The sequence below is a fragment of the Aquarana catesbeiana genome, linkage group LG03 (genome assembly GCF_042186555.1).
Source record: "Aquarana catesbeiana isolate 2022-GZ linkage group LG03, ASM4218655v1, whole genome shotgun sequence".
NCBI lineage: Eukaryota > Metazoa > Chordata > Amphibia > Anura > Ranidae > Aquarana > Aquarana catesbeiana.
The window spans coordinates 618,857,613-618,882,935 of record NC_133326.1 but is presented as its reverse complement, the minus strand read 5'-3'; the positions used below and the strand labels follow the sequence as shown (position 1 = coordinate 618,882,935).

Genomic DNA, 25,323 nt, shown 5'->3' with positions numbered 1-25,323 from the left:
ATCTTCCTTTCTCTATCGTTCACTGAGAGACACAGCTTGGTTGTAAACAACTTAGTTTAATTTTTTTAACAACTTTATTAAGTTTGCCAAAAAACAATTACAGGCAGCAGTAGAACAGCATCTCCAAGCCGAAAAGGAGGTACAATTAAGCAATCTCACAAATCACAACCCAGGTGTTACATAAGGCATACATAAAGAACCTCGAGCGAATAAGATTAGCAAAAGTACCATCACATATCAAATAGGGTCTAACAGCTCACAATTAATTTACATTGCATTACACCAGGTTAGAGGCCCAAGTATTATCATTAGAAGAACCAGGACAAAAGCAGAGGAAGGGAAAAAAAGGGGATGGTGGATATCAAAGGGTCAGCTATATGTTAGCAGACCGGGAGTATGCAAAGTAAAAAATATGCAATAGGGGGTTCACAGAGCAGGACATTCACAGGGTCAGGTCTCTCGCCTAAACCCATTCTGCCCAAACTTTCATGAAGTTCCGTGGACAGTTACACCCCATATACATCAATTTATAAAGTGGGAGCGCAGTATCAACCAAAGTCCTCCACATCTGTAAAGTCGGAGGATGACTTTTTCCATTGAAGTAAGATTGTTTTCCTGGCATATATAGTACAAACTGTTTTTTTTATGATGGGTAGCATCTATGGTGCAACAGATCCCTAATAGCAGAAGAGCAGGATCCCTGGCAATGTTCAATTTGCAGTACCCTTCAGGTTAAGATCTGTTACCACCCCACCCCAGAATTCCTGGCCATGAAGGAAGGCCAGACCATAACCTAGTTTCATTTAGGGGGCAGCAGTATAACCTAGATTGCTTACTACCAAGCAGTGTACCCCAATTGACTCTAGGAAAATTATTTTATGGTGCGTACAATAATTGCATTTTCTCTATCGTTGATTGAAGGACACAGCTTTGTTCTAAGCAATCTAGGTTATACTGCTGCCTACAGGAGAAATGGACACTAAGCAAAACTCTGTTGCTTACAACCAAACTGCGTCCCTCAAAGTGGACTCTGAGAAAAGTATTTTACAGTGAGTACAAACTATTTTCCTATGTGATGGGTGTCACACAGAGCAGAAAGTGAGGTGACAGACTTTAAAAAGAACACCATTTATAGTACAGTGAGAAAATGTGAGGTATCTCTGCTAGCATTTTATTGCTGCCTTTTTCCCCATAAGGGAGATTTTCCCTTACTTCTGGGTAATGAGTGTCAGACAGAACAGGAAGGGAAGAAAAATCTCTTCTATAAAAACATTATTCTATGAGAACAACTTTATAAATTTGAAAGACAATCCCCTCAACAGTCACAGATACATCATCTAAAACCTAAAAAAGGTTTCAGCTCTTCTTTACGTTCTTCAAATTAAAAACAAATGTTTTGTCTAGAGCTGGGCTTCAGAAAAATGTCTTTAAAGTGGAGCTAACTTGTGAAAAGTGAGAGGTGCTTGCAGTACCTTCTTTTACATTCATTGGTGACCTAGGAGCCCCTGAACCCTTAATGCAAAAGATAAACACTGTCACCTTGCCCATTCTGTGCTCTCATACCTTTCTGTGCTCTATTGCTGTATTAGTGCTTACCCAGAGTAATGATATCTACGTAACAGTGTTCGAGATGGCAGCTTCAGCCTGTCACACAGGGAGTTCACATGCTCTACCTTACACAGAGACCCCATTAGAGTAATGCAGCAAGGGCTCTGATAGAGCAGGGAGACAGTGAGTGTGTATACCTTGCTGAGAGAGGGGGTTTTTAGGAGACACAATCACTTTGCCCAATATTGCATGAATCTCTTTAGTAGGGATAAAAATTAAAAAACAGAAGTTCTACCCCTTCGTAATTATTAGCAAAATGGAGACATTTTTTTGCCATTAGAAACACTTTAAAGGTTCATTTATAGTGAAGCCTACTACCTAGATAACTATTTATGCACAGTGGGGACATTGATTTATTTATAGGCAGAAATTAAAAAAAAAAAAAAAAAAACATTTAATCCAGTTATGTATCAATCAGAAAATAAAGAAATGTTGCAAAACATAAGTTCCTGGTTCTTTTTTTATATTAACTTCCTGTAATTCCTTTCACAGCAGTAATTGGGCTGGGAGAGCAAAGATCAGCACTATGAGGGCTGTATTGCTTTGCACACCACTGTTTGTGAATATGGTTACAGGAAGGGAGAGCAGAGAGATGGATTTATCAATGTGCTGCTGCAACATTTTCAAGCTACAAGTTGGGCCAGGCCCTGCACCAGACTGTATTTCTTAACCTCAGTGTAGTCTGCACAGAACCTGGATATGCTATTTGTAAGGGGGGTGCCTGGATGGCAAAACTGGCTGAGCAGAATTACTTATGCTTAGACAGGCAAAGCTGTTCCCTTATGGATTTAGTAATTTGTCTGGGGTTTAGTTTTAAAATGTAGGCAGGGATAACAGAAGTTACTATAGTTTGGGAACAGTGGGGGTGATTGGGGGGGGGGGGGGGGGTGCCTGAGGTATCAGTAGTTATTGGGCAGAAGGGCTAGTTGGGAGAGATTGGTGTGTGACTTTGTCTCTCCCACAGCTAGCCAACGAAAGGCACAGGATGAGCTTTCCTGAAACAGTGGACGAGATGCTGGATGTGTCGGAGGATGAAGGTGAGAGATGCCTTTCTGTCTCCTGCATAACATGTGTTTGCCCCTGAATTTGTCCTCTATTCCAGTGTTGGACAGCCTGTGGCCTCCCTGCTATTGAGAAGGACTACAAATTCTAGCCCGTGGCTGACACTGAGTCCTTGGATATGTAGGTTCTGCAAGGCAAATATGCCACATTTCCATCTAAGTTGTCTCTTGACAGAGATCCACCAAAGTATTTTTTGACACCTGTTCCCAGCGTGAGGTCCACAGGCTGCCTTATCCCTTCCCTGTCTTCCTATGTCACTGTGTATTTTCCTGGTTCTGGATCCCCTTCCTATTAGTTTCTGACCTCAAAATCTGCTCCCCCTTACTTTACCACATGGATTGGGCCTTGGATAAAACTGTGGCTCTTCTTACTTTCCAGGAACCCCACACCTGCCTCTACATGGTAGGAACTGCAGCAATTTTGACCCCCACGAACCTCATAATAATCCAGCCATTCAGCTTCTTCATCTCATTAGTCTTGTCTCAGCTGCCCCAAACCAAAGCATGTCATTGGCATCTAATATATAATCTTTTAACTACTCTATTAACTTCTCATCACACAGAGTAGCTTGTCTTAACACGAATTATCCATTATTATTGCATTGAGGGGATATAAAGCATCTAAAAGATTTGAATTGCATTAATTTTTTTTTAACATAGCTTCAGTGCGGCCATTATTATTCATAAGTTCTCAACTCAAATCACTACTTCATTAATAGGTAACCCAGACATCAGTGATTCAATTGTATTTTAATACAATATTATTACAGATAAAGGTGCTTGTAGGTGTTCTGTTATTATGCCATTACTACTTTGAATCATGATATGAATTATTATTAGAGTTATTAAGATTAGGTATTTCCATACCAGGGCTGCCACTTTATGTATCTAAGTATGGCCAAATTGGTCGCTGGAGATGTTCATCCCATTTACAGGCTGTTCCCAAAGACCAGACAATATCTACTTGGATACTGCCCATGATGAATATATGGTTCCCATTTCCCCACCATAATATTAACTTACATGCTTACCTGAAGCTGAGGATGATAAGTCTCTGGCAGTCGTATCTGTCTCTATAGGACCATTAAAGTGTATCTAAATCCAAAAACATTTTTGTAATTTTGGATTGAATGGGGAATGGTTAGAAGCCCTGTCAGTATTTTATTGTTGTCTGTGCCTTAGCTGGGAAAATTCACCTTCTCCATTTCTCCTGGTGGCCATCTTAAGAAAGTGAAAGAATAGCCAGAATTCCGAGTTGTCACCAGAACAGAAAGAGAGAAGAAATCTTCCAATGATGAGACCTGTTCTGGTGACTTCCTCTCACTTCCTGTTGTTTCTACAAGGCGGGAAGTGAGAGGAGATCTCATAAATGGAACGAAAAGCTAAAAAAGGGGTTCTAACCGTCTATGACTACTAAATTTTGGCTTTAGATACACTTTAAATCCTGCAAATGAAGGCTTTATGTTCTAAACTCTAATCCAAAAATGGTGTTCACAGCAAAGTTTTTTTCTAAGCTGTTTAATAGATAAAATGAAAAATGTATTGCCTATAAGAACCATTAGAATAAAAAAAGCCCCATAGTCTTTCCCATATAGAGTGGGCACCAGGAAAACACACTGAAAGTCCTATTTAGATATGTTTGTACAGGTGCTTAAGAAAAGCCACACTGATAATGTTTTTCCTTTTGAAACTAAATGGTCACAGCTTTTCCAATATATCAGAATTTAGACTTTGTTCATATCATTTTTGCCAAATAAAGAATTGTTTGGTGAATAGTTTTTATTGTACCTAAATACATATTCACCTGGTTATTACACTCGGGGTTTAGAAACCTTTCTTCAGCTCTATAAACTGCTAATGAGATGTTGATTATTTGCAGCATTGTATAAACACAAGTAATTAAGGTTTCAACGAAAGATAATTAGCTTTCATTTACATCTCAAGTACTTACACTATTGAATCTGGTATATCATTACCAGCCATTAGGCCTCTTATTTAAACAGTAAGAAAAGGCTTACTACTTAAGCATGTAGAGATAATATTGGACACTAATAAAAGGAAAGCCTGGATGTTACAAGGGTTAACAATACCTTTTAAACCCAGTACACTATCTTTTCAGTTCCATGTTGGCTTTTAAATTTACAGTATGTCTGACCAAGGCAGAGCAGAATTGTGATTGTGGCTTATTGTTACACTCTTCTAGGTAACAGGTAGGCAGACCATTTACTGGTTGATAGATTCCTGCATTGAGAGGTGATGCCTCACTTGAGTTACTTGTTGATTTAGATGATTTCATCCTCTATCATAAATTGGGCCTATACTGTATTAAGGACCTCCCTCTATTCTGAACCTCCTGCCTCACTGGACATAAGGATGATAAGAGTGCCAAAGCATTTGTCATATGATTTCATCCGATGGGGAGGATTAGGGTTCAGTACCCTAAGCTCTCCTGCTGTCCCAAAACACTCACCGACACTCATCAGCGACCAAATGATGGACATCCACTCTGCCAGTCTTTTCTTGCGTGCTGTATTAGCTCACAGTCCAGGCAAGAGAGAGTTAGGGATTACAGGATACCCAAAATAGCGTCAAAGAATTCCTTCCACGCAAAAAGATATGACTTTAGCCTCTCTCATAACCTTGTGGTGTACCTTTAATGTGGAACTAAAAGGTATTAATACTTACCCGTCCAACGGTCCCTTGCTGGCACTGGCATCTTCTTCTGAATGCCGTCTTTGGGCCTCTTCATTGGCTGGCGCAGGAGCCAGTCATCCCGGCACTCAGAGACTGGCATGGCGCTGTAAGCTGAGCTGTATTCAGTTTACAGCACTAAAGAAGGCAGGGAGCAGGCAGGTAGGGGCATGTTATTGCAAAAGAGACATTGCATGTCTCTTCTGCAATAAAAGCCTGCCTGCTCGCTGTTTTTTTTACAGTGGAACATTGGTTCCGCTTTAAGCTGAAACTGGCAGTCTTCAGTTGTGTGCCTTTAGGCCAAAACGGCAATGGAATGAACAAAGTTTTCCACAGCCACCTTTTTGTCTTTCAGTCCCTAGCCTAGGTCCATTTTCAATCCTTGGGATGTGTCTATGGAACCATTCCCTCCCCAGGCCACAGGCTTGTGAGTCATAGGGCCTCTTCCTCAGCTACCTCCCCACCCATCAAGGCCTGGGAGACCAAGGACTCCCTCTTTACCTACATTGCCTGGGAGGCAAGGGACTTTTCTAGAAGGGTTCCTTGAATATGTATCTCCTGCCCCAGACCACATCACTGGTATAAAGCCCCCAATGATTGGCCAGAATGAAATAATTATTCATAAACTACTACGTCGTATCTTCTCACTGTATTCACTGGAGAACACTTCTGGGTAGCAGACAGAAACAATGTCTTGGGCTTAAGGAAAACCCAGCAAACCTAGAGAACAATAACAAGCAGAGCTCAGGTTGGCTATAGCAAAGCTGCAAACACGATACTTAGAATAGGGACATTCAGTTTATGGCAGAGTCCCTACAACAGGAAAAACCATAGGGGGAGGACTTGATCCCTGAGAACTATCAGTCCTCTCAATCTATCACAACCATAGTTTCTGATATTTCAGTGCATAATCCTTGTCATTATATGTCAGTTTTTCAAATGACATGTAATGCATCTTCCCGAAACATTCCTCAAGTGAAGGAGGGACTAGGGAAATCCACCTTTCAGTAATCAATTTCCATGCAGTAAATAACGTTCGACAAACAACATCTTCATTATGGTGATCCAGAGCAGATGTGTCAAAATACAGTATCTTATACAGGTAATAGGGTCAGATTGGTGAGGGACATCAAACACTGCATTTAATATATGGATTAAAGTATTCATGAATTGAGACAACTTGTAACATCTCCAGGGGAGATGGCTAAATTACCCTGGTCTATTTCACATAGTACAATTAGAGTAGTTGCATTGCTCAATCTTGAATAAACCCTAAACCCTTCTGGCTGAAATCTTTTGACCGATTGCCACGGCATTTGGTCATTTTATTGGCACCATTTAGGATCAGATGTTAACCAATTCTTCTTTCTTTTTTTCTTTCTGCTTCTTTGATCATCTAATGTTTGGCAGGAGGATCAGGGAGTCCCTAAAGTATATCTAAAGCAAAAACTTTTTTGTTTTAGATATGGAAAAAAAAAAACTCCGGTCAGGTTTTTTTCCCCCATCTGTTTCATATTCAAGAGATTTTCTTTACTTCCTGACATGGAAACGAAATGAAACTTGAAGTGCTGCTAAGGAGTCCACATACAACTTGATTCCAATAAACATCAAGGGGACAATCCAAAGATTATCCAACACATTTCAGGGGTCCAAGAATGTCCCCTTTGTCGCCCTTATGTGTATATATTCAAAGCTTATAGTAGAACTAAAGGCAAAACTTTTTTTCATTCTGCCTAGAGTAAGGGAGGGTTATAAACCCTGTCAGTTTTTTGCAATCTGTGTCTCAATGGGGGGGAGTTCCCTTCAATTCCTGTCCCATAGCCAAAACAGGAAGTGAGAGGAAATCCCTCCAAAGTCTGAAAAATCCCTGGTTGTCACCAAGGTCACTAGAACTAGTGTTCCCATTGGAATATTTCCCCCCTCTTCCTGTTCTGATGACAACCCAAAATTTGGGAGAATCTCCCAAATCGGAGCGCAGGCAGCAACAAAAACCTGACAGGGGTTCTAAGCCCTCTCCACCCTTTCCAAAGCTAAATAATGTTTGCCTTTATTGTATAATTTAATTTCTCTGCATTATCTTACTACTATTTCTGGATAAGTATTTTAGAATTTGATAAATATGGATCAGGTCATCGCAGAGTATCAGTTAGACTTAATAAAGCAACACACTTCCTGCTTTATCTGTAATATGACATGAATCATCCAATCTCCTCTATAGGATCATTAACATAAATATGCATCTCATTAACATAATGCAATACTACAGGCTTTAACTTCTATGTGAGTCATTGCTGCAAGATGTATCAGATATCTGTGCTTTGTGTGTTGGCGTATGTTTTTTTTTTTTGCACGTGTGCATGTTTTATGAGCATCTGTTATCAGTGTGTGTTATTCGTATTTGTCACTTTTCTTTATAAATCTGAATCACAAACACACTTTTGTGAGTGTATACTGATACGTAATAGGTCTTTATTTAATAACATCATACCAAAAGGCAATGGTGTGCAGATAGCCACAGAAGCCAATCAGATAGCAGTTTTGAGTCGGTCATTGTAGTCAGGTCAATGATTAGTGAATTCCGATTGGCTGCCCTGGGGTTCTGCACTTTGCACATTGCTTTTGCCTTATTAGATAAAGACTGTAGTGTTTGTGTGCGACTCACATAGGGGATCTCTATATACAATATATATGCTACCTTAGCCACTGTTTGTTTTTTCCTCTGTGCTGTTTCCTAGGGGAGGAGCCACCGGATTTCAGACCCCCTCCGGGGCCCAGAGAGCGGGATGAGGATACAGACATGGAATTCTTACCTAAACTTGACCAGGGGTAATTTAAAAAATTGCATAATATTCTTTTATTGTATATTTTAGTTTTGTTAAATTAATCTACATGCAATGTCATTTCTCTCTTTAGCAGGGTGGGGTCACCTGGATTGCCCAGAATTCCTTGTGTCACCCCTGAAACAGTCGTATTTAAAAAAGAGGAGGATGAACCGGTAACTGTTATATTAACACATACATAGGAGTATAAATTTTATATTACCATAGATAACATTTTTTAATATGAATTAAAGTAGAATTTTGGTCAAATTATACCATTTACTTTGTGATGAGGTTGCATTCCAGACTGCCCTCTGTTTTCACAAATCTCTCTGCAATATCACGTAATTACCTTTTGATCCTTCCGGCAGAACTGTTTGTTTATCCAGGTCATGGTATACCCAGTAGTTATTCACATTAAATTGGCTTTGATCCATCATGTTGAAGATCTGTCACCACTTGTCCAAATAGCATATTCAGTTCTAGTGAGTGTTAGGAATATACTCCTGCATTCATAGCCACATGGGTGCCTCAGTCTCCTTAAAACAAAACTAATATGTGGCTTCCGAACCACCTTCGCTCCCCCTATTTTGTGCCCCACCCTGTCTCACTCCCTAGCGGTTTGGGACAGGGTGCAACAACGTAGATCCCCATCGTCCCCACATATCCCACTAGCCCCCTTGTTCTGTAATCCAGAATTCTCCCCCGGCCTGACTCCACTGTTATTTCAATGGTGGCTCAATAAGGGACTTCTTAGGATAGGAGACTACCTTGATGGAAATCAACCTTGCCCTTTGCAATATTTTAAAGACACAATACAGATGCCCTCTAGTGAATTGTTTAGGTACAATCAGCTTATTTCCTTTATACGTTCTAAACTTAATTTGTTAGATGGACCTCTTACACTTACAAATTTTGAATTATCTTGCCAAACGAAGGGCCTCCTACGGGGACGAATATCTACAGTATATGCCACTCTTACTGACCCGAATACTAAACTCCCTTACATGTTTCAATGGGAACGGGACTTGAATACCACTTATGAATTATCTAACTGGCAAGATATGGCTAATGCTTTATCTAAAGTATCCATTAACACAACACTAATTGAAGCTAATTATAAAACCCTCCTTCTCTGATATTTAGTACCAACCAGGGTCGCTAAGATGCATCCACCTGTATCCCCCATGTGCTTTAGACAGTGTGGCCAGGTGGGTACGATGTACCAAGTTTGGTGGCAGTGTCCAACTATCACTAGATTTTGGATTTGTGTATTCAACCTGGTGTACTCTGCGACAGGGGTTAATATCCGTAGATCCTCGGAAACGGCACTTTTTCAAAAGCTTCCTGAAGGAGTCCCTAAAAAATCGATGAAGCTAATTATATGCATTATCTTGTCTGTCAGAATAACCATTGCTAAATACTGGAAGCAGTTGATGGTTCCTCTTGACTCTGTGAAGAATAAGCTTAACTGGATCGTGGTTAATTATAGACTGGATCGTGGTTAATTATAGACTCACCTGTATTTTTTGCAACACTACTAAGAAATTTGATGTGATATGGGATCCGTGGATAAAATATATATCTCCCTCCTAATTCACCTCTGGCTGACCCTCCCTTTTTTCTTTTCTTCTTTTTCCTCTTTCTTCTTCTCCTTTTCCTTACTCCTCTCTTTAATATTTACTGTGTATCAGATATTCTTAGAGATACAGGATGACTTGATAGTATATATAAATCCATGTTGTTGATACTTACGGAAAGGGGCACAAGGGAACCCCCCCCCCTTTTTTTTTCCCTTTTCTTTTCTTCTCCCTTCCCCTTCCCTATCCCCCTTCTTTTGGTTCGTATGCTATAGCTTTTCCCTGTGCTATAACCATTCCCAGTAGTACAGATCTAAGTGGCTCGTGGGGATTCTACGTAATTAGTCCCTAAAGAATTAGAAACATATTTCATGACCTGGCCACTAACTAATTATATCCTTCTATGTTGGTACACCTTGTCAACCTCACCAATATTCCCACCAAATATATTTTATTTCTCAGTTTAAAGTTTTGAGGTGTTGTATTTTTGCATATCCTGATGGAAGGACATTCAGATGCTTATGCTTAATTTTACATTTATAAGTTTTATTGTTCATTGAATGTACTTTCTATGACATTGTCTTGTTACTTGAATAATAAAATTAAAAAAAATATTGAAAGTTAAAACAAAACTAATCTGCAGTTTTTACCTGCCACCAGTGATGCAAACCCTCTCACTGGCACTTGCATCTTCGCCCAGTCGTATTTCAGGTTCTTTGGCCATCTTTATATGTAACATACAGTGCTACCAAAAAATCTATATATATAAAGAACTAATAATTCATACCGTAACAAATAATCTATACGAATAAAAAGAAGTGTCATAAACTAATACGTTAATAAATATATAAAAAATAAAAAGAAAATCATTTTTATGATTTTTAAAAAAATTTTAATTAACTTGATCAATGTATTTTTTTAATTTAATTTACTTTTTTTCCCATTTAATTTCTTATCTTTTTATAATGCATTGATGTGTATTGATTTACCATGCTTCTTTTTATTTGTATAGATTGTTTTTTTTTATGGTGTGAATTATTTTGGTATATATTTATTTTTGGGTAGTGCTGTATGTTGCATATAATGATGGCCATACAACCTGGTCTACTACAACATAATGATATAACTAAAAAAAAAAGAAAAAACCTGCACCCACCGTACAATGTTATAGTAACTGAAAGGCATGTGTCCTAACATTGTCCCTCTTTGGTTTCAGTCATCTAGGGAATTAGATGATGAATCCCAGATCCCCAGCAGTCCAGCTACTGAAACCTCAGACAACATCAGTCCTGTTGCAAGTCCAGTCCACACTGGGTAAGTGGCCAGAGGACAAACCTGTACATACAGCTGGGTATTCACTATGTATGACACGGACATGTTCACTGAGAAATATCAAAGTTTACTGCTTACCAATACAGGGGATATGCTAGAAATTGTGCAGTCTCAATTGTATACTGCAAAAAGATTGTAACTCTTTTAAAAAGGAGTACTACCTTCTTTAACTGGTATAACTGTGCTATAAAATAAAAGTATACAACACACAGACTGTCTAGTTTCTAGCCTTGTTTAATTCCTTAAAAATGAATTCTGGATATGGTATATTTTTACATAGTTACATTGGTCCAGCTTGGACCAATGTAACTATGTATATACCATACCCAGCCGATGCCCCAGGAAGCTGAACATCACTGAAGAGGACACCACCACTCCAGTGATCTCCACTCGCTTCTTCAGGGTCCTGTGCTGAGTGGCTGACCCCCTACATTTACTATGCATCAGACCATCTGCTCAGCACTGGGCTTGGAAGCTAGTGGAGATCACTGGAATGGTGGTATCTACTTCCGTGATTTCCAGCTTCCAGGGGCATCGAACAGTTCTGGTATATACATAGTTACATTTGTCCAAGCTGGTCCAATGTAACTATGTAAAAATATACCATGCCTGAAATTCAGCTTTAATGTTTCACTTTGTGCTTACTTGCTGCTGCTATAGATTATCACCACTAAAGTGTCCATATACACTCCCTGGCCACTTTATTAGGTACACCTTGCTAGTACCGGGTTGGACCCCCTTTTGTCTTCAGAACTGCCTTAATTCTTCATGGCATAGATTCAACAAGGTGATGGAAACATTCTTCAGAGATTTTGGTCCATATTGACATGATGGCATCACGCAGTTGCTGCAGATTTGTCGGCTGCACATCCATGATGCAAATCTCCTGTTCCACCAAATCCCAAAAGTGCTATTGGATGGAGATCTGGTGACTGTGGAGGCCATTGGAGAACATTATCATGTTCAAGAGACTAGATTGAGATGATTTGAGCTTTGTGACATAGTGCATTATTCTGCTGGAAGTAGTCATCAGTAGATGGGTACACTGTAGTTGTAATGGGATGGACATGGTCAGCAACAATATTCAGGTAGGCCGTGGTGTTTAACTGCTTGCTGACCGCCGGCCGTCGATTGACGGCCAGGCGGCGCAGCTCTCGTGGCGGGCGTCATATGACGTCCTCGCTTTCCCAGCCCGCCGTGTCACTGGGCACCCGGTGCGTGCCCGGCGGCCGCGATGTCCGCCAGGCACCCACGATTACCGGTAACACAGCAGGACCGTGGATCTGTGTGTGTAAACACACAGATCCACGGTCCTGTCAAAGGAGAGGAGACCGATGGTGTGTTCCCAGTACAGAGGAACACCGATCGGTCTCCTCCCCTACTGAGACCCCTCCCCCTACAGTTAGAATCACTCCCTAGCAAACACAGTTAACCCCTCGATCACCACCTAGTGTTAACCCCTTCCCTGCCTGTCAGATTTATACAGTAATCAATGCATTTTTTTTAGCACGGATCGCTGTATAAATGTGAATGGTCCCAAATATGTGTCAAAAGTGTCCGATATGTCCGCCGCAATATCGCAGTCACGATAAAAATCACAGATCGCCGCCATTACTAGTAAAAAAATTTTTAAAAATTAAAATGTTATAAATCTATCCCCTATTTTGTAGACGCTATAACTTTTGCGCAAACCAATCTATATACGCGTATTGTGATTTTTTTACCAAAAATATGTAGAAGAATACATATCGGCCTAAACTGAGAAAAAATTTGTTTTAAAGAAAAAAAATTTTTATATTTATTATCGCAAAAGGTAAAAATTATTGTGTTTTTTTTTTAAACTTGTCACTCTTCTTTTGTTTATAGCGCAAAAATAAAAACCACAGAGGTGATCAAATACCACTAAAAGAAAGCTCTATTTGTGGGGAAAAAATGATAACAATTTCATTTGGGTACAGTGTTGTATGACCGTGCAATTGTCATTCAAAATGTGATAGCGCTGAAAGCTGAAAAATGGCTTGGGCAGGAAGGGGGCGAAAATGCACTGTATTGAAGTGGTTAAACGATGCTCAGTTGGTACTAAGGGGCGAAAAGTTTGCCAAGAAAATATTTCCCACACCATTACACCACCAGCCTGGACCGTTGATACAAGGCAGGATGGATCCATGCTTTCATGTTGTTTACACCAAATTCTGATCTTTCCATCTGAATGTTGCAGCTGAAATAGAGACTCATCAGACTAGGCAATGTTTTTCCATTCCTCTCTTGTCGGAATTTTTGTGAGCCTGTGTGAATTGTACCCTGAGTTTCCTGTTCTTAGCTGACAGGAGTGGCAGAGTGGCACCGTTGTGGTCTAATGCTGCTGTAGCCCATCTGCTTCAAGGTTCGATGTGTTGTGCGTTCAGAGATGGTATTCTGCATACCTTGGTTGTGATTAGTGGTTATTTGAGTTACTGTTGCCTATCTATCTTCTCAAACCAGTCTGCCCATTCTCCTCTGACCTCTGACACACTACTGCCACTCACTGGATATTTTCTCTTTTTCAGGCCATTCTCTGTAAATCCTAGAGATAGTTGTGTGTGAAATTCCCAGTAGATCAGCAGTTTTTTAAATACTCAGACCAGCCCGTCTGGCACCAACAACCCCCATGTTCAAAGTCACTTAAATCCCCTTTCTTCCCCATTCTGACGCTCGGTTTAAACTTCAGCAAGCTGTCTTTACCACGTCTAGATGCCTAAATGCACTAAGTTGCTGCCATGTGATTGGCTGATTAGCAATTTGTGTTACCAAGCAAATGAACAGGTGTACCTAATAAAGTGGCCGGTGAGCGTATATCTCTTCTCTTGGTTTACTATATTAGTAGGCTCTAGAACAGCGATGGCTTGGAGCTGCTGTGTACAGAAGTAACTACAGCTAAGTAAAGCTGGCTATACAGGTAGAGGTTGTGGTCTGAACAAAATAAATCAAACAGATACCTCCATCCACACTAAAGAGTGTAGATTCATAAACATTTAATATTTATAGATGCTGTATGCTTTAACTTGTTTTATATGTATGAGCAAGTTGTTGTGGTAGCATTATAACCATAATTATGAATTAATATTAGGCTTTGGACTATATTGTAAAGGGTACACATATGTAGCACATATGATATATATAGACAGAATATTTTTATACATTAGGTGTACAATATTCAAGAGTAACTGTACCTTATGGCTGCCCCTTATGAATATCATGCACAAACCTGTGGTACTTTAACCACGTCAGCCCCGGAAGATTTTACCCCCTTCCTGACCAGAGAATTTTTTTGCGATTCACCACTGCGTCACTTTAGCTGACAATTGCGCGGTCATGCGACGTTGCACCCAAACAAATAGAGCTTTCTTTTGGTGGCATTTGATCACCTCTGTGGTTTTTAGTTTTTGCGCTATAAACAAAAAAAGAGCGACAATTTTGAAAAAAAAGAAATATTTTTTAGTTTTTGCTATAATAAATATCCCCAAAAAATATATAAAAAAACTAATTTCTTTCTCAGTTTAGGCCGATATGTATTCTTCTACATATTTTTGGTAAGAAAATCGCAATAAGCGTATATTGAGTGGTTTGCGCAAAAGTTATAGCGTCTACAAAATAGGGGATAGATTTATGGCATTTTTATTATTCATTTTTTTTTATTAGTAATGGCAGCGATCTGCGATTTTTATCGTGATTGCAACATTATGGCGGACACATCGGACACTTTTGACACATTTTTGGGACCATTGTCATTTATACAGCAATCAGTGCTAAAAAATGCATTGATTACTGTGAAAATGACACTGGCAGGGAAGGGGTTAAACACTAGGGGCCGATCAAGGGGTTAAGTGTGTCCTATTGAGGTGTTCTAACTGTAGGGGGTATGGGCTACCACTGACATGACAGCGATCACTGCTCCCGATGACAGAGAGCAGTAGATCTCTGTCATGTCACTAGGCAGAACAGGGAAATGCCTTGTTTACATAGGCATCTCCCCGTTCTGCCTCTCTACACCACAATCGCGGGGCCACCGGCCATTTGCCTGCCTGTGCCATTCTGCCGACTTACACCTGTGTGCGGCGGTCGGCAAGCGTTTAAGGAACAGACTTTAGTTCTGGTGTTTCTATAACTCACAATTCTTGGTTATTTTTACACTTCTATATCCATTTTTCCAAAAGGAACAATAAAAGAGTGATTCCACCCAACAATTATTACATTAGGATGAGCAAGCCTCTGGTTTGTTATAAGTCTTGAGTTCTCCAGCGGAATATTCTCCCTACCATTGTTCTCTACTTTATTTCTGTTCATATGGGAATTTTTGGTGTTCTTTTTTACCTTGACATGTTTGAGCTCTCTCCTTTGTATAAAATACATAAAAAATCCAACAGGGAGAGCAGAACCCCTGAACGATGGTCCTAGCAGGTGTACAGAGGCATGATCCAAAGATATGCAGAGATCTTACAAAGAGAGTCCCCAAGAAATATCTTTAGGAAACTGTGAGGTGGATAAAGTCCGACATCTACCATAGTTTGGGTGACCTGATTCCCTAAAATTGTTATCTTTGGTTCTTTGGAGAAGGTTAACCACTGCATAAAGGGAATCTGAAGACATTCTGATTCCCAATCAGAGGGTATGTGCAATATACATAACAGCATCTAAAAGAGGAATGGTTCTTGTTGCCCCTCATAACCAACCAGAAGACACCATTTCATGTTTTCTATGCAATATAGGCAAAGAAGAGGAAGGTGCAGATTTTATTTATTTTTATTATTATTTATTTCAGGTACTTATATAGCGCCGTCAATTTACGCAGCGCTTTACATGTATATTATACATTCACATCAGTCCCTACCCTCAAGGAGCTTACAATCTAAGGTCCCTAACTCACATTCATACATACTAGGGACAATTTTAGACAGGATCCAATTAACCTACCAGCATGTCTTTGGAGTGTGGGAGGAAACCGGAGTACCCGGAGGAAACCCACGCAGACACAGGGAGAACATGCAAACTCCAGGCAGGTAGTGTCGTGGTCGGGATTCGAACCAGCAACCCTTCTTACTGCTAGGCGAGAGTGCTACCACTACACCACTGTGCCGCCCAATTGGTTGCTAGTGTTGTTACTTATGACACTTTTCTGCATGGAGCACTGTGTGATATACAGGACTTCTAGAGCAGTGGTTCTCAACCCTGTCCTCAAGTACCCCCAACAGGCCATGTTTTCAGGTTTTCCTTTATCTTGCACAGGTGCTTTAAACCATAGTCAATGCCTTGGTATTTTGGACAGATTTTTTTAATCTAAGAAAAAATTCCCAAAACATGGCCTGTTGGGGGTACTTGAGGACAGGGTTGAGAACCACTGAGCTAGAGCACATAACAAGAGTGCAGCAATCTATAGTAACAGATTTCACTTTTATGAATTTAATCCAAAGCAAGGTGGGTTTTTGTTGTGTAAGCCCAATAAGTTTATAGTATTGTGTGGGAAGTCACACATTGTCCAGATTTGATCCCTCCTTGCCAGATTGTATTACCAGCATATCACATTTGTCACCTACACATTATTCCATAGATTAGAACTCATATGTACACAAACTTTGTCTTAAGTTGGCTCTGCAGGTACTGTAAAAGCACAGTCTGTATACTCCAAGCAGGGTTAGTGGAGGTTAGTGCCGCATCCACAATCCCAACAAATGCTGCTACAGATGGTGTTTTCATACACAGAAATCAATAGATGACATAAATCTGGTGTATAAATATTTGTTGGATGGATATGAGGCAGATTATGTAAGGAATAGTCATGAAAGTAGAGAAAAGAACATTATATTTCAAACTATTTGAGATCACTGTGACACATTGGCAATTACAGCTAGTTTTTTTCTTATTTTTCACTTCGAGAGGATATATTTATATTAGAATTTATATGTAGTCTTTTGTGTGGTTTCTATTACATGTGACTGTATTCCTCTTTTTTACAGGTTTTTAGTCAGTTTTATGGTAGACGCCCGAGGTGGCTCAATGCGTGGAAGCCGCCACAATGGTCTACGGATTATTATCCCACCGCGAACATGTGCAGCTCCGACACGCATTACCTGCCGCCTTGTGAAACCGCAAAAGCTTAATAACCCACCACCCCTGGGTGAGGAAGAAGGATTGACCAGCAGGATAATTGCCCTGGGTCCTACTGGAGCCCAATTTCTGAGGTAAGAGATTGTAGCTTGTAATGGAGCCCCAGACTTTGCATGAGAGTGTTGAAGCTCTTTCCCAGCAGATGTATGCATTTTGGTGCGGTTTACATGTCTTGCGAAGAACTCTGTTTAGCTGACTTACAGTCAGGCCCATAAATATTGGGACATGGACACAATTCTAATCTTTTCGGCTCTATGCACCACCACAATGGATTTGAAATGAAACGAACAAGATGTGCTTTAACTGCAGTTAACTGCAGACTTTCAGCTTTAATTTGAGGGTATTTACATCCAAATCAGGTGAACGGTGTAGGAATTACAACAGTTTGTATATGTGCCTCCCACTTTTTAAGGGACCAAAAGTAATGGGACAGATTAACAATCATCCATCAAACTTTCACTTTTTAATACTTGGTTGCAAATCCTTTGCAGTCAATTACAGCCTGAAGTCTGGAAAGCATAGATATCACCAGACGCTGGGTTTCATTCCTGGTTATGCTCTGCCAGGCCTCTACTGCAACTGTCTTCAGTTCCTGCTTGTTCTTGGGGCATTTTCCCTTCAGTTTTGTCTTCAGCAATTGAAATGCATGCTCAATCGGATTCAGGTCAGGTGATTGACTTGGCCATTGCATAACATTCCACTTCTTTCCCTTAAAAAACTCTTTGGTTGCTTTCGCAGTATGCTTCAGGTCATTGTCCATCAGCACTGTGAAGCTCCGTCCAATGAGTTCTGAAGCATTTTGCTGAATATGAGCAGATAATATTGCCCGAAACACTTCAGAATTCATCCTGCTGCTTTTGTCAGCAGTCACATCATCAATAAATACAAGAGAACCAGTTCCATTGGCAGCCATACATGCCCACGCAATAACACTACCACCACCATGCTTCACTGATGAGGTGGTATGCTTTGGTACAAGCACTCTGGTACAAGTTTATCTTGGTCTCATCTGTCCATAGGATGTTCCAGAACTGTGAAGGCTTTTTTAGATGTTGTTTGGCAAACTCTAATCTGGCCTTCCTGTTTTTGAGGCTCACCAGTGGTTTACATCTTGTGGTGAACCCTCTGTATTCACTCTGGTGAAGTCTTCTCTTGGTTGTTGACTTTGACACACATACACCTACCTACTGGAGAGTGTTCTTGATCTGGCCAACTGTTGTGAAGGGTGTTTTCTTCACCAGGGAAAGAATTCTTCGGTCATCCACCACAGTTGTTTTCTGTGGTATTCCGGGTCTTTTGGTGTTGCTGAGCTCACCGGTGCGTTCTTTCTTTTTAAGGATGTTCCAAACAGTCGATTTGGCCACACCTAATGTTTTTGCTATTTTTCTGATGGGTTTGTTTTGTTTTTTCAGCCTAATGATGGCTTGCTTCACTGATAGTGACAGCTCTTTGGATCTCATATTGAGAGTTGACAGCAACAGATTCCAAATGCAAATAGCACATTTGAAATGAACTCTGGACCTTTTATCTGCTCCTTGTAAATGGGATAATGAGGGAATAACACACACCTGGCCATGGAACAGCTGAGCAGCCAATTGTCCAATTACTTTTGGTCCCTTAAAAAGTGGGAGGCACATATACAAACTGTTGTAATTCCTACACCGTTCACCTGATTTGGATGTAAATACCCTCAAATTAAAGCTGAAAGTCTGCAGTTAAAGTACATGTTGTTCGTTTCATTTCAAATCCACTGTGGTGGTGTATAGAGCCAAAAAGATTAGAATTGTGTCGATGTCCCAATATTTATGGGCCTGACTGTATATGGAAGAATGTGGTTGCACCAAGATGCACTAACAATATGGCATCCAGGAACAAAAAAGGAGACAAATATGTTAAACATTGAAATAACTTTATTGCTAATAAATCCAGCAAAACCCTTTTTTCCTTATGATCTACAAATGATGTACAACCCAAACGTTTTATTGTAACAAAGTTCTGGTTTGTAGAACTACTTTTCTTGTTTTTCAAATTTAGTTTTCTAAAGCTAAATTCTACCCTTGGACTGAAATCTAAAATTTTGGAATAAAAAGTAGTTAGAAAGTGTGAAGTACACTTTAAATCCAGCCATGCGAGGAAGAAATTCCCCTGCACGTGATTGGATTTTTGAAGCAGAAATAGGTTCACTTTTCTCCACTTTATATTTTGAGAAATAAGGCCGCGAGTGTAAATAGGCTCCTAGGGATGCCATACATTTCTGCAACCCTTGCAATACACATTTACCAATTGCTGTACCTTATTTTATTAAATGAAGGGGTTGATTTACTTAAGAGGGCTTGCTCTCCTAGCAAAGTGAATACAGTACACACAAGCCAATGTCCAAGGTATCGAAAACTTCTGATATAACCTACTGTCCCTACACTGTGTGTACAATTATTAGGCAAGTTGTATTTTGGGGGATTAATTTCATTATTGAACATCTACAGTGCTCTCTTGGTCAATCCAAAATCTTAATAAACCTCACTTAATAAACCTGAATATTTAAGACAGTAAAAGAGAGGTTATGGCTTTCTTAGGAGAATATCAATGTGTGCACAATTAGGCAACTATTAGTGTGCGGAATTATTATGCAACTAAATGAAAAACGAAAACGTTCCCATCTCACTTTATTTTCATCTGTTATGCCCCGTACACACAAGCGGAATTTCCATCGGAAAAATCTTGGATGGTTTTTCCAACGGAATTACACTTAAGCTTGCCTTACATACACACGGTCACACATAAGTTCTCTGAACTTTCAACCGTCAGGAACACGGTGACGTACAACACTACGATGAGCCGCGAAAATGAAGTTCAATGCTTCTGAGCATGCGTCGAATTGTTTCCGAGCATGCGTAGGAATTTTGCGCGTTGGAATTGCTACAGACGATCGGAATTTCCGTTGGAAAAATACAGAACCTGCTCTCAATCTTTTGCTGGCAGAAATTCTGCCAGCAAAAGTCCGATGGAGCATACACATGGTTGGAATTACCAACCAAAAGCTCTCATCGGACCTTTGCTGGCGGAATTTCCGATCGTGTGTACGGGGCATTAAAGTGAGAATAATAAATAAACAACTCAAAATTTACAAATAAACATTTCTGACATTCCAAAAAAAAAGTCAGTGACCAATATAACAGTCATAAGCCTTCCATTCATGGAGTCTGTCAGTTTCTTGATCTGTTGACCATTAACTTTTTGTGCAGCAGCAATCACAGCCTCCCAGACAATGTTCCAGGGACGTGCAGTGAGGTACGTGGCTGGTGAGGCACTGGCTAGTATCAGAGCCAGATACATGCAGGTTATATACGCCACGAACATTAGAGCAAGAGCAGTAACTCTAGCACTAGATCTCCTCTGTAAGACCCCTTTCACACTGGAGCGTTTTGCAGACGCTATAGCGTTAAAAATAGCGCCTGCAAACCGCCCTAAAACAGCTGCTCCATTCACTCCAGTGTGAAAGCCTGAGGGCTCTCACACTGGAGCGGTGCGCTGGCAGGACTTCAGAAAAACTCCTGCCAGCAGCTTCTTTGGAGCGGTGACCTCACCGCTCCTCCACCGCTGCTTCCCATTGAAATCAATGGGGCAGTGCTGCGATAGCGCCGGCAAATTTGCGGGCAGATTTAACCCCTTTTCGGCCGCTAGCGGGGGGGTTAAACCCCCCCGCTAGCGGCCGAATAGCGCCGATAAAATTACGGTAAAGCGGCGCTAAAAATAGCGCTGCTTTACCGCTGACACTGGTGGCGGCACAGTGTGAAAGGGGTTTTACTCTAAACAGGTAACCTGTAAAAAATTTTACAGCGGCGCCTATTGAGATTTTTAAGTACCGAAGTTTGGTGCTATTCCACAAGTGTGCGCAATTTTAAAGCGTGGCATGTTAGGTTTACTTTGCGTAACATCATCTTTCATAGTATACAAAAAAATTGGGATAACTTTTGTGTTTTTTTTTTATATATATATTCAAGAAAGAGTTTTTTTTCCAAAAAAAAAAACGTGTTTGAAAAATTGCTGCGCAAATACTGTGTAGCATAAAAAGTTGCAATGACCACCATTTTATTCCCTAGGGTGTCTGCTAAAACATATATGTATAGAATGTTTGGGGGTTCTGAGTAATTTTCTAGCAATAAAAATATGATTTTTACATGTACGCGAGAAGTGTCAGAATTGGCCTGGGTGGCAAGTGGTTAATTACCATAAGTAAGTAATATACAAATAATTATTATATATTGTTTTTAAGGTAATTTACTATATTTTCAAAAACTGTACTCAAACAGGTGGCTTAACGGACAAATTACTGAAGTTTGAAGTTATAACTTCAAACCAGTAATTTCACAGTAAATGGATAAATAATAAATGATTATGTTAGGCCTCGTTTTCAGACTCTGTGTTTACAAGTTTTTTTGCTAGAAATTTACTTAGAACCCCCAAACATTATACATTTTTTTTTCAAACACCCTAGAAAATAAAATGGTGGTCATTGCAATACTTTTTGTCACAGCGGTCTTACAAGCGCACTTTTTTTTTAAAAGTTCACTTTTTTGAATAAAAAAATAAGACAACAGTAAAGTTAGCCCAATTTTTTTTATATAGTGAAAGCTAATGATACGCTGAGTAAATTGGTACCTAACATGTCATGTTTCAAAATTGCGCCCGCTCGTGGAGCGGTATCAAACTTTTACCCTTAAAAATCTCCATAGGCGACGTTTAAAAAATTCCACAGGTTGCATGTTTTGAGTTACAGAGGAGATCTAGGGCTAGAATTATTGCTCTCACTCTAACAGTTGCGGTGATACCTCACATGTGTGGTTTGACCACCGTTTTCATATGACGGCGCTACTCACGTATGCGTTCGCTTCTGCTTGCGAGCTCATCTTATTTATTTTACTTGATTTTATTTATTTTTACACTGTTTTTTTTTTAAAAAAAGAATTGGGTCACTTTTATTTCTATTACAAGGGATGTAAACATCCCTTGTAATAGAAAAAAAGCATGAGAGGACCTCTTAAATATGAGATCTGAGGTCAAAAAGTCCTCAGATCTCATATTTGGACTTAAATGCAATAAAAAAAAAAAATGTTGTCATTTGAAAAAATGACAACAGAAAAATGGCCCTTTAAGACTTATGGGCGGAAGTGACGTTTTGATGTCGCTTCCGCCCTGCTACAGTATGGAGACGGGTGGGGGGCATCTTCCCCTCACTCGTCTCCATACCCAGCCACGGACAGGTCCGATCGCCTCCGCCGCTGCCGACGGCTCCGGTAAGCGGCGGAGGGCGCGGGAGGGGGGTGGCCCCTCTCCCGCCACCGATAACGGTGATCCTGCAGCGAATCTGCCACAGAGACCACCATTATTATAAACAGGACCGCCGGCTCAAAAGATAAATACCCCGGTTGTGGCAGCAGCTGCTGCCGTTACCGAGATATCCATCTTTAAACTGCCGACGTATATGTAGAGGAGTCGGTCAGCAAGTCGTTAAGCTTAGTGCCTCTGACAAGAAGTAAGGAGAGGCACTGTGAGCTCAACCTCTCAGTCTGCTGCAAACAGTGCATGCCAGCTTGTACTTAAACTGGCCGCACATTTGGCATGTCATTTTTTTTTTGGGGGGAGGGATCAAAAACCCTCTTTTTAGAGGGTTCCACCTCCCACTTCCTCCCGGGGCACCGTGGCGGCGGAAGTAAGTTCACCTCCCTCTCGGCAATCATCTGGGACACGTCACAGGTCCCAGATGATTGCAGCGAGGCTCACGCATGCCCAGCTGTGAAGCCAGAGCCGACAGTGTCAATGCCGGTGCTGCAGAGAGGAGGGGGAGACGAGCGGGACTTCGTTCCCCCGTATAGCTGGACCCAGGGACAGGTAAGTGTCCAATTATTAAAAGTCAACAGCTGCAGTATTTGTAGCTGCTGACTTTTAATTTTTTTTTTTTTAGTCGGAACTCCGCTTTAAGGTGAAAAACCTTCTGTCATGCAGCAGCCCCCCAGAGTCCCCCTTATACTTACCTGAACCCGGTCTTTTTCTCCCCGGGGACGAGCTCTGTCTTGCTGGTGTCTCATGTCCTGATTGGATAGATAGCAGCACAGCCATTGGCTCCCGATGCTGTCAATCAAATCCAATAACGCGGGTGACGGGGGGTGGGGCCAAGTCCTGCTTTCTGTGTCAATAGATGCAGAAGCAGGACTCGGAAGGAGAGGAGCTACTAGGGCCGCTAAGGGACCCCAGAAGAGGAGGATCGGGGCCACTCTGTGCTTAACCAACTGCACAGTGAAGGATTATTTAGGATTAAAAAAAACAAAAAACAAGGGTTTAGTAACCCTTTAACCTGATTATGCAAGCCATATGCAAGCCATCAGAGCATGCCATCAGAGCAAGCCATCAGCTGGCTTGGTACGTCCTCTAGGGTCTGGATGTGATTAAATAGGGACAGTAGGTGATGTCAAAAGTTTTTGCTTCCTTGGACATTGGTTTGTGTATACTGTATATACATGCAGCTGCATTTATTATATACCTATACAAATGGACTGTTAAAATCACAATATAGTAGATCAATAAATAAATCTCAATACTTTGTATTTATTTTAATCCAGTTAATGTGCTTTTAAACAAAGGACCTTGCAATTATACATTATTCATGCATTCTTTGTCATTGCACTGGATTCCTACAAGGAATACATATTGACTTTTTTTTTTTTTGCTTCCCCCTAAATAGAGTTACGTAATCGGTTTAGGGCTGACTTTACACCTATGTGTGTGCATTGTAATGCGCATTCATGCTGCACATACCTGATGTGCATGTGTTTTGGATGTGGTATGCAGCCCTCAACAGCCCCAAAAATTCATCCATGCAGTACACTCCTGACCCTCAGCACTCTACAATGCATACATCCAAGAGCACACGCGCTGTATAAGGGTGTATTGGGAAAAAGGGTCAGATATGTTTTTTGCTGTGTGAATGTCAGTTGATAACCTATAAAAAGGGTACCACAATGGGCCTCAAAGTAATACATCAAGCAGGACATGTCATCATCTGCGATTTTATACACATAGGTACTGTATAAGTGCCCACAGATTCATTTGATATTTTCATTGGCTATTTTGAGTACCTTGACATTTAGCAAGCAATGTAACAGTTGGGGCCCAAAAGAAGTGAACATCACTGAACAATTACGACAGCAAAACATTCCTTTCATAACCATGTCTATCGTGTCTTATACATTTCTTCTGCTCTAGCCCAGTGGTGGTAGAGATACCCCACTTTTCATCAGCGGGACGTGGTGACCGAGAATTGGTCATACTGCGCAGCGATAATGGGTCTGTGTGGAAGGAACACCAGAATCGGTATGGGAAGGAATATCTGGAGGAAGCGCTGAGTGGCATGGATGAAGGTATAAATTGTCTACAGTGGAGATCAAACAGTTCAAAGCTGCTTGTAGCATTTAATCCACTGTTGTATACTGAACCTTCTTTTTTATGTTACTGGAGTTAAGTCCTTTATCGATCTCAATGCCAACTTTGCATGGTCCATCCACAGAGCTGGAGAGTGAAGAGGAGTTGCACAAGAAGCGCCTTTGCCGTATTGTCACCACCGACTTCCCACTTTACTTTGTGATCATGTCCCGGGTTTGCCAGGACTGTGAGCTCATTGGGCCAGAAGGGGGAATCTTGAAAAGCCGGTTAGTACCCCTGGTTCAAGCCACCTTCCCACCAACAGCTGTAACCAAGAAAGTGAAGCTTTCGCTACAAGTAAGTGCCCTGGACACACTCATTGTGAGCCCTCTTTATTATATTGTGTGCTGGAATGTATTAAGGAGGACATAGGAAATACATTTTAATATCTCATATCTGTCTAGGCTCAACCTGTGCCAGATGAGCTAGTGTCCCGGTTGCTAGGCAACCAAGCAACATTTGGCCCTATTGTCACTGTGGAACCAAGGCGTAGGAAATTTCATCGGCCAATAGGACTGCGCATACCCCTGCCTCCATCTTGGAAAGATAGTCCCAGGGACAGTGGTGAAGGAGATACTACCAGTTTGAGGCTGCTCTGCAGTGTAACAGGTAGGT

At 40.8% G+C, this 25,323-nt stretch overlaps 1 protein-coding gene across 1 annotated transcript in view; it reads left to right on the top strand.

Moving 5' to 3' along the window:
* ANK1 (ankyrin 1) overlaps positions 1 to 25,323 on the top strand; it is a 402,733-nt gene that overhangs the window by 308,813 nt on the left and 68,597 nt on the right. Inside the window, 9 exon segments of the mRNA XM_073622316.1 lie at positions 2,573 to 2,645; positions 3,049 to 3,072; positions 8,096 to 8,186; positions 8,277 to 8,355; positions 10,976 to 11,073; positions 17,082 to 17,306; positions 24,493 to 24,647; positions 24,794 to 25,005; positions 25,113 to 25,317. Coding sequence (XP_073478417.1) covers positions 2,573 to 2,645; positions 3,049 to 3,072; positions 8,096 to 8,186; positions 8,277 to 8,355; positions 10,976 to 11,073; positions 17,082 to 17,306; positions 24,493 to 24,647; positions 24,794 to 25,005; positions 25,113 to 25,317 — 1,162 coding nt within the window.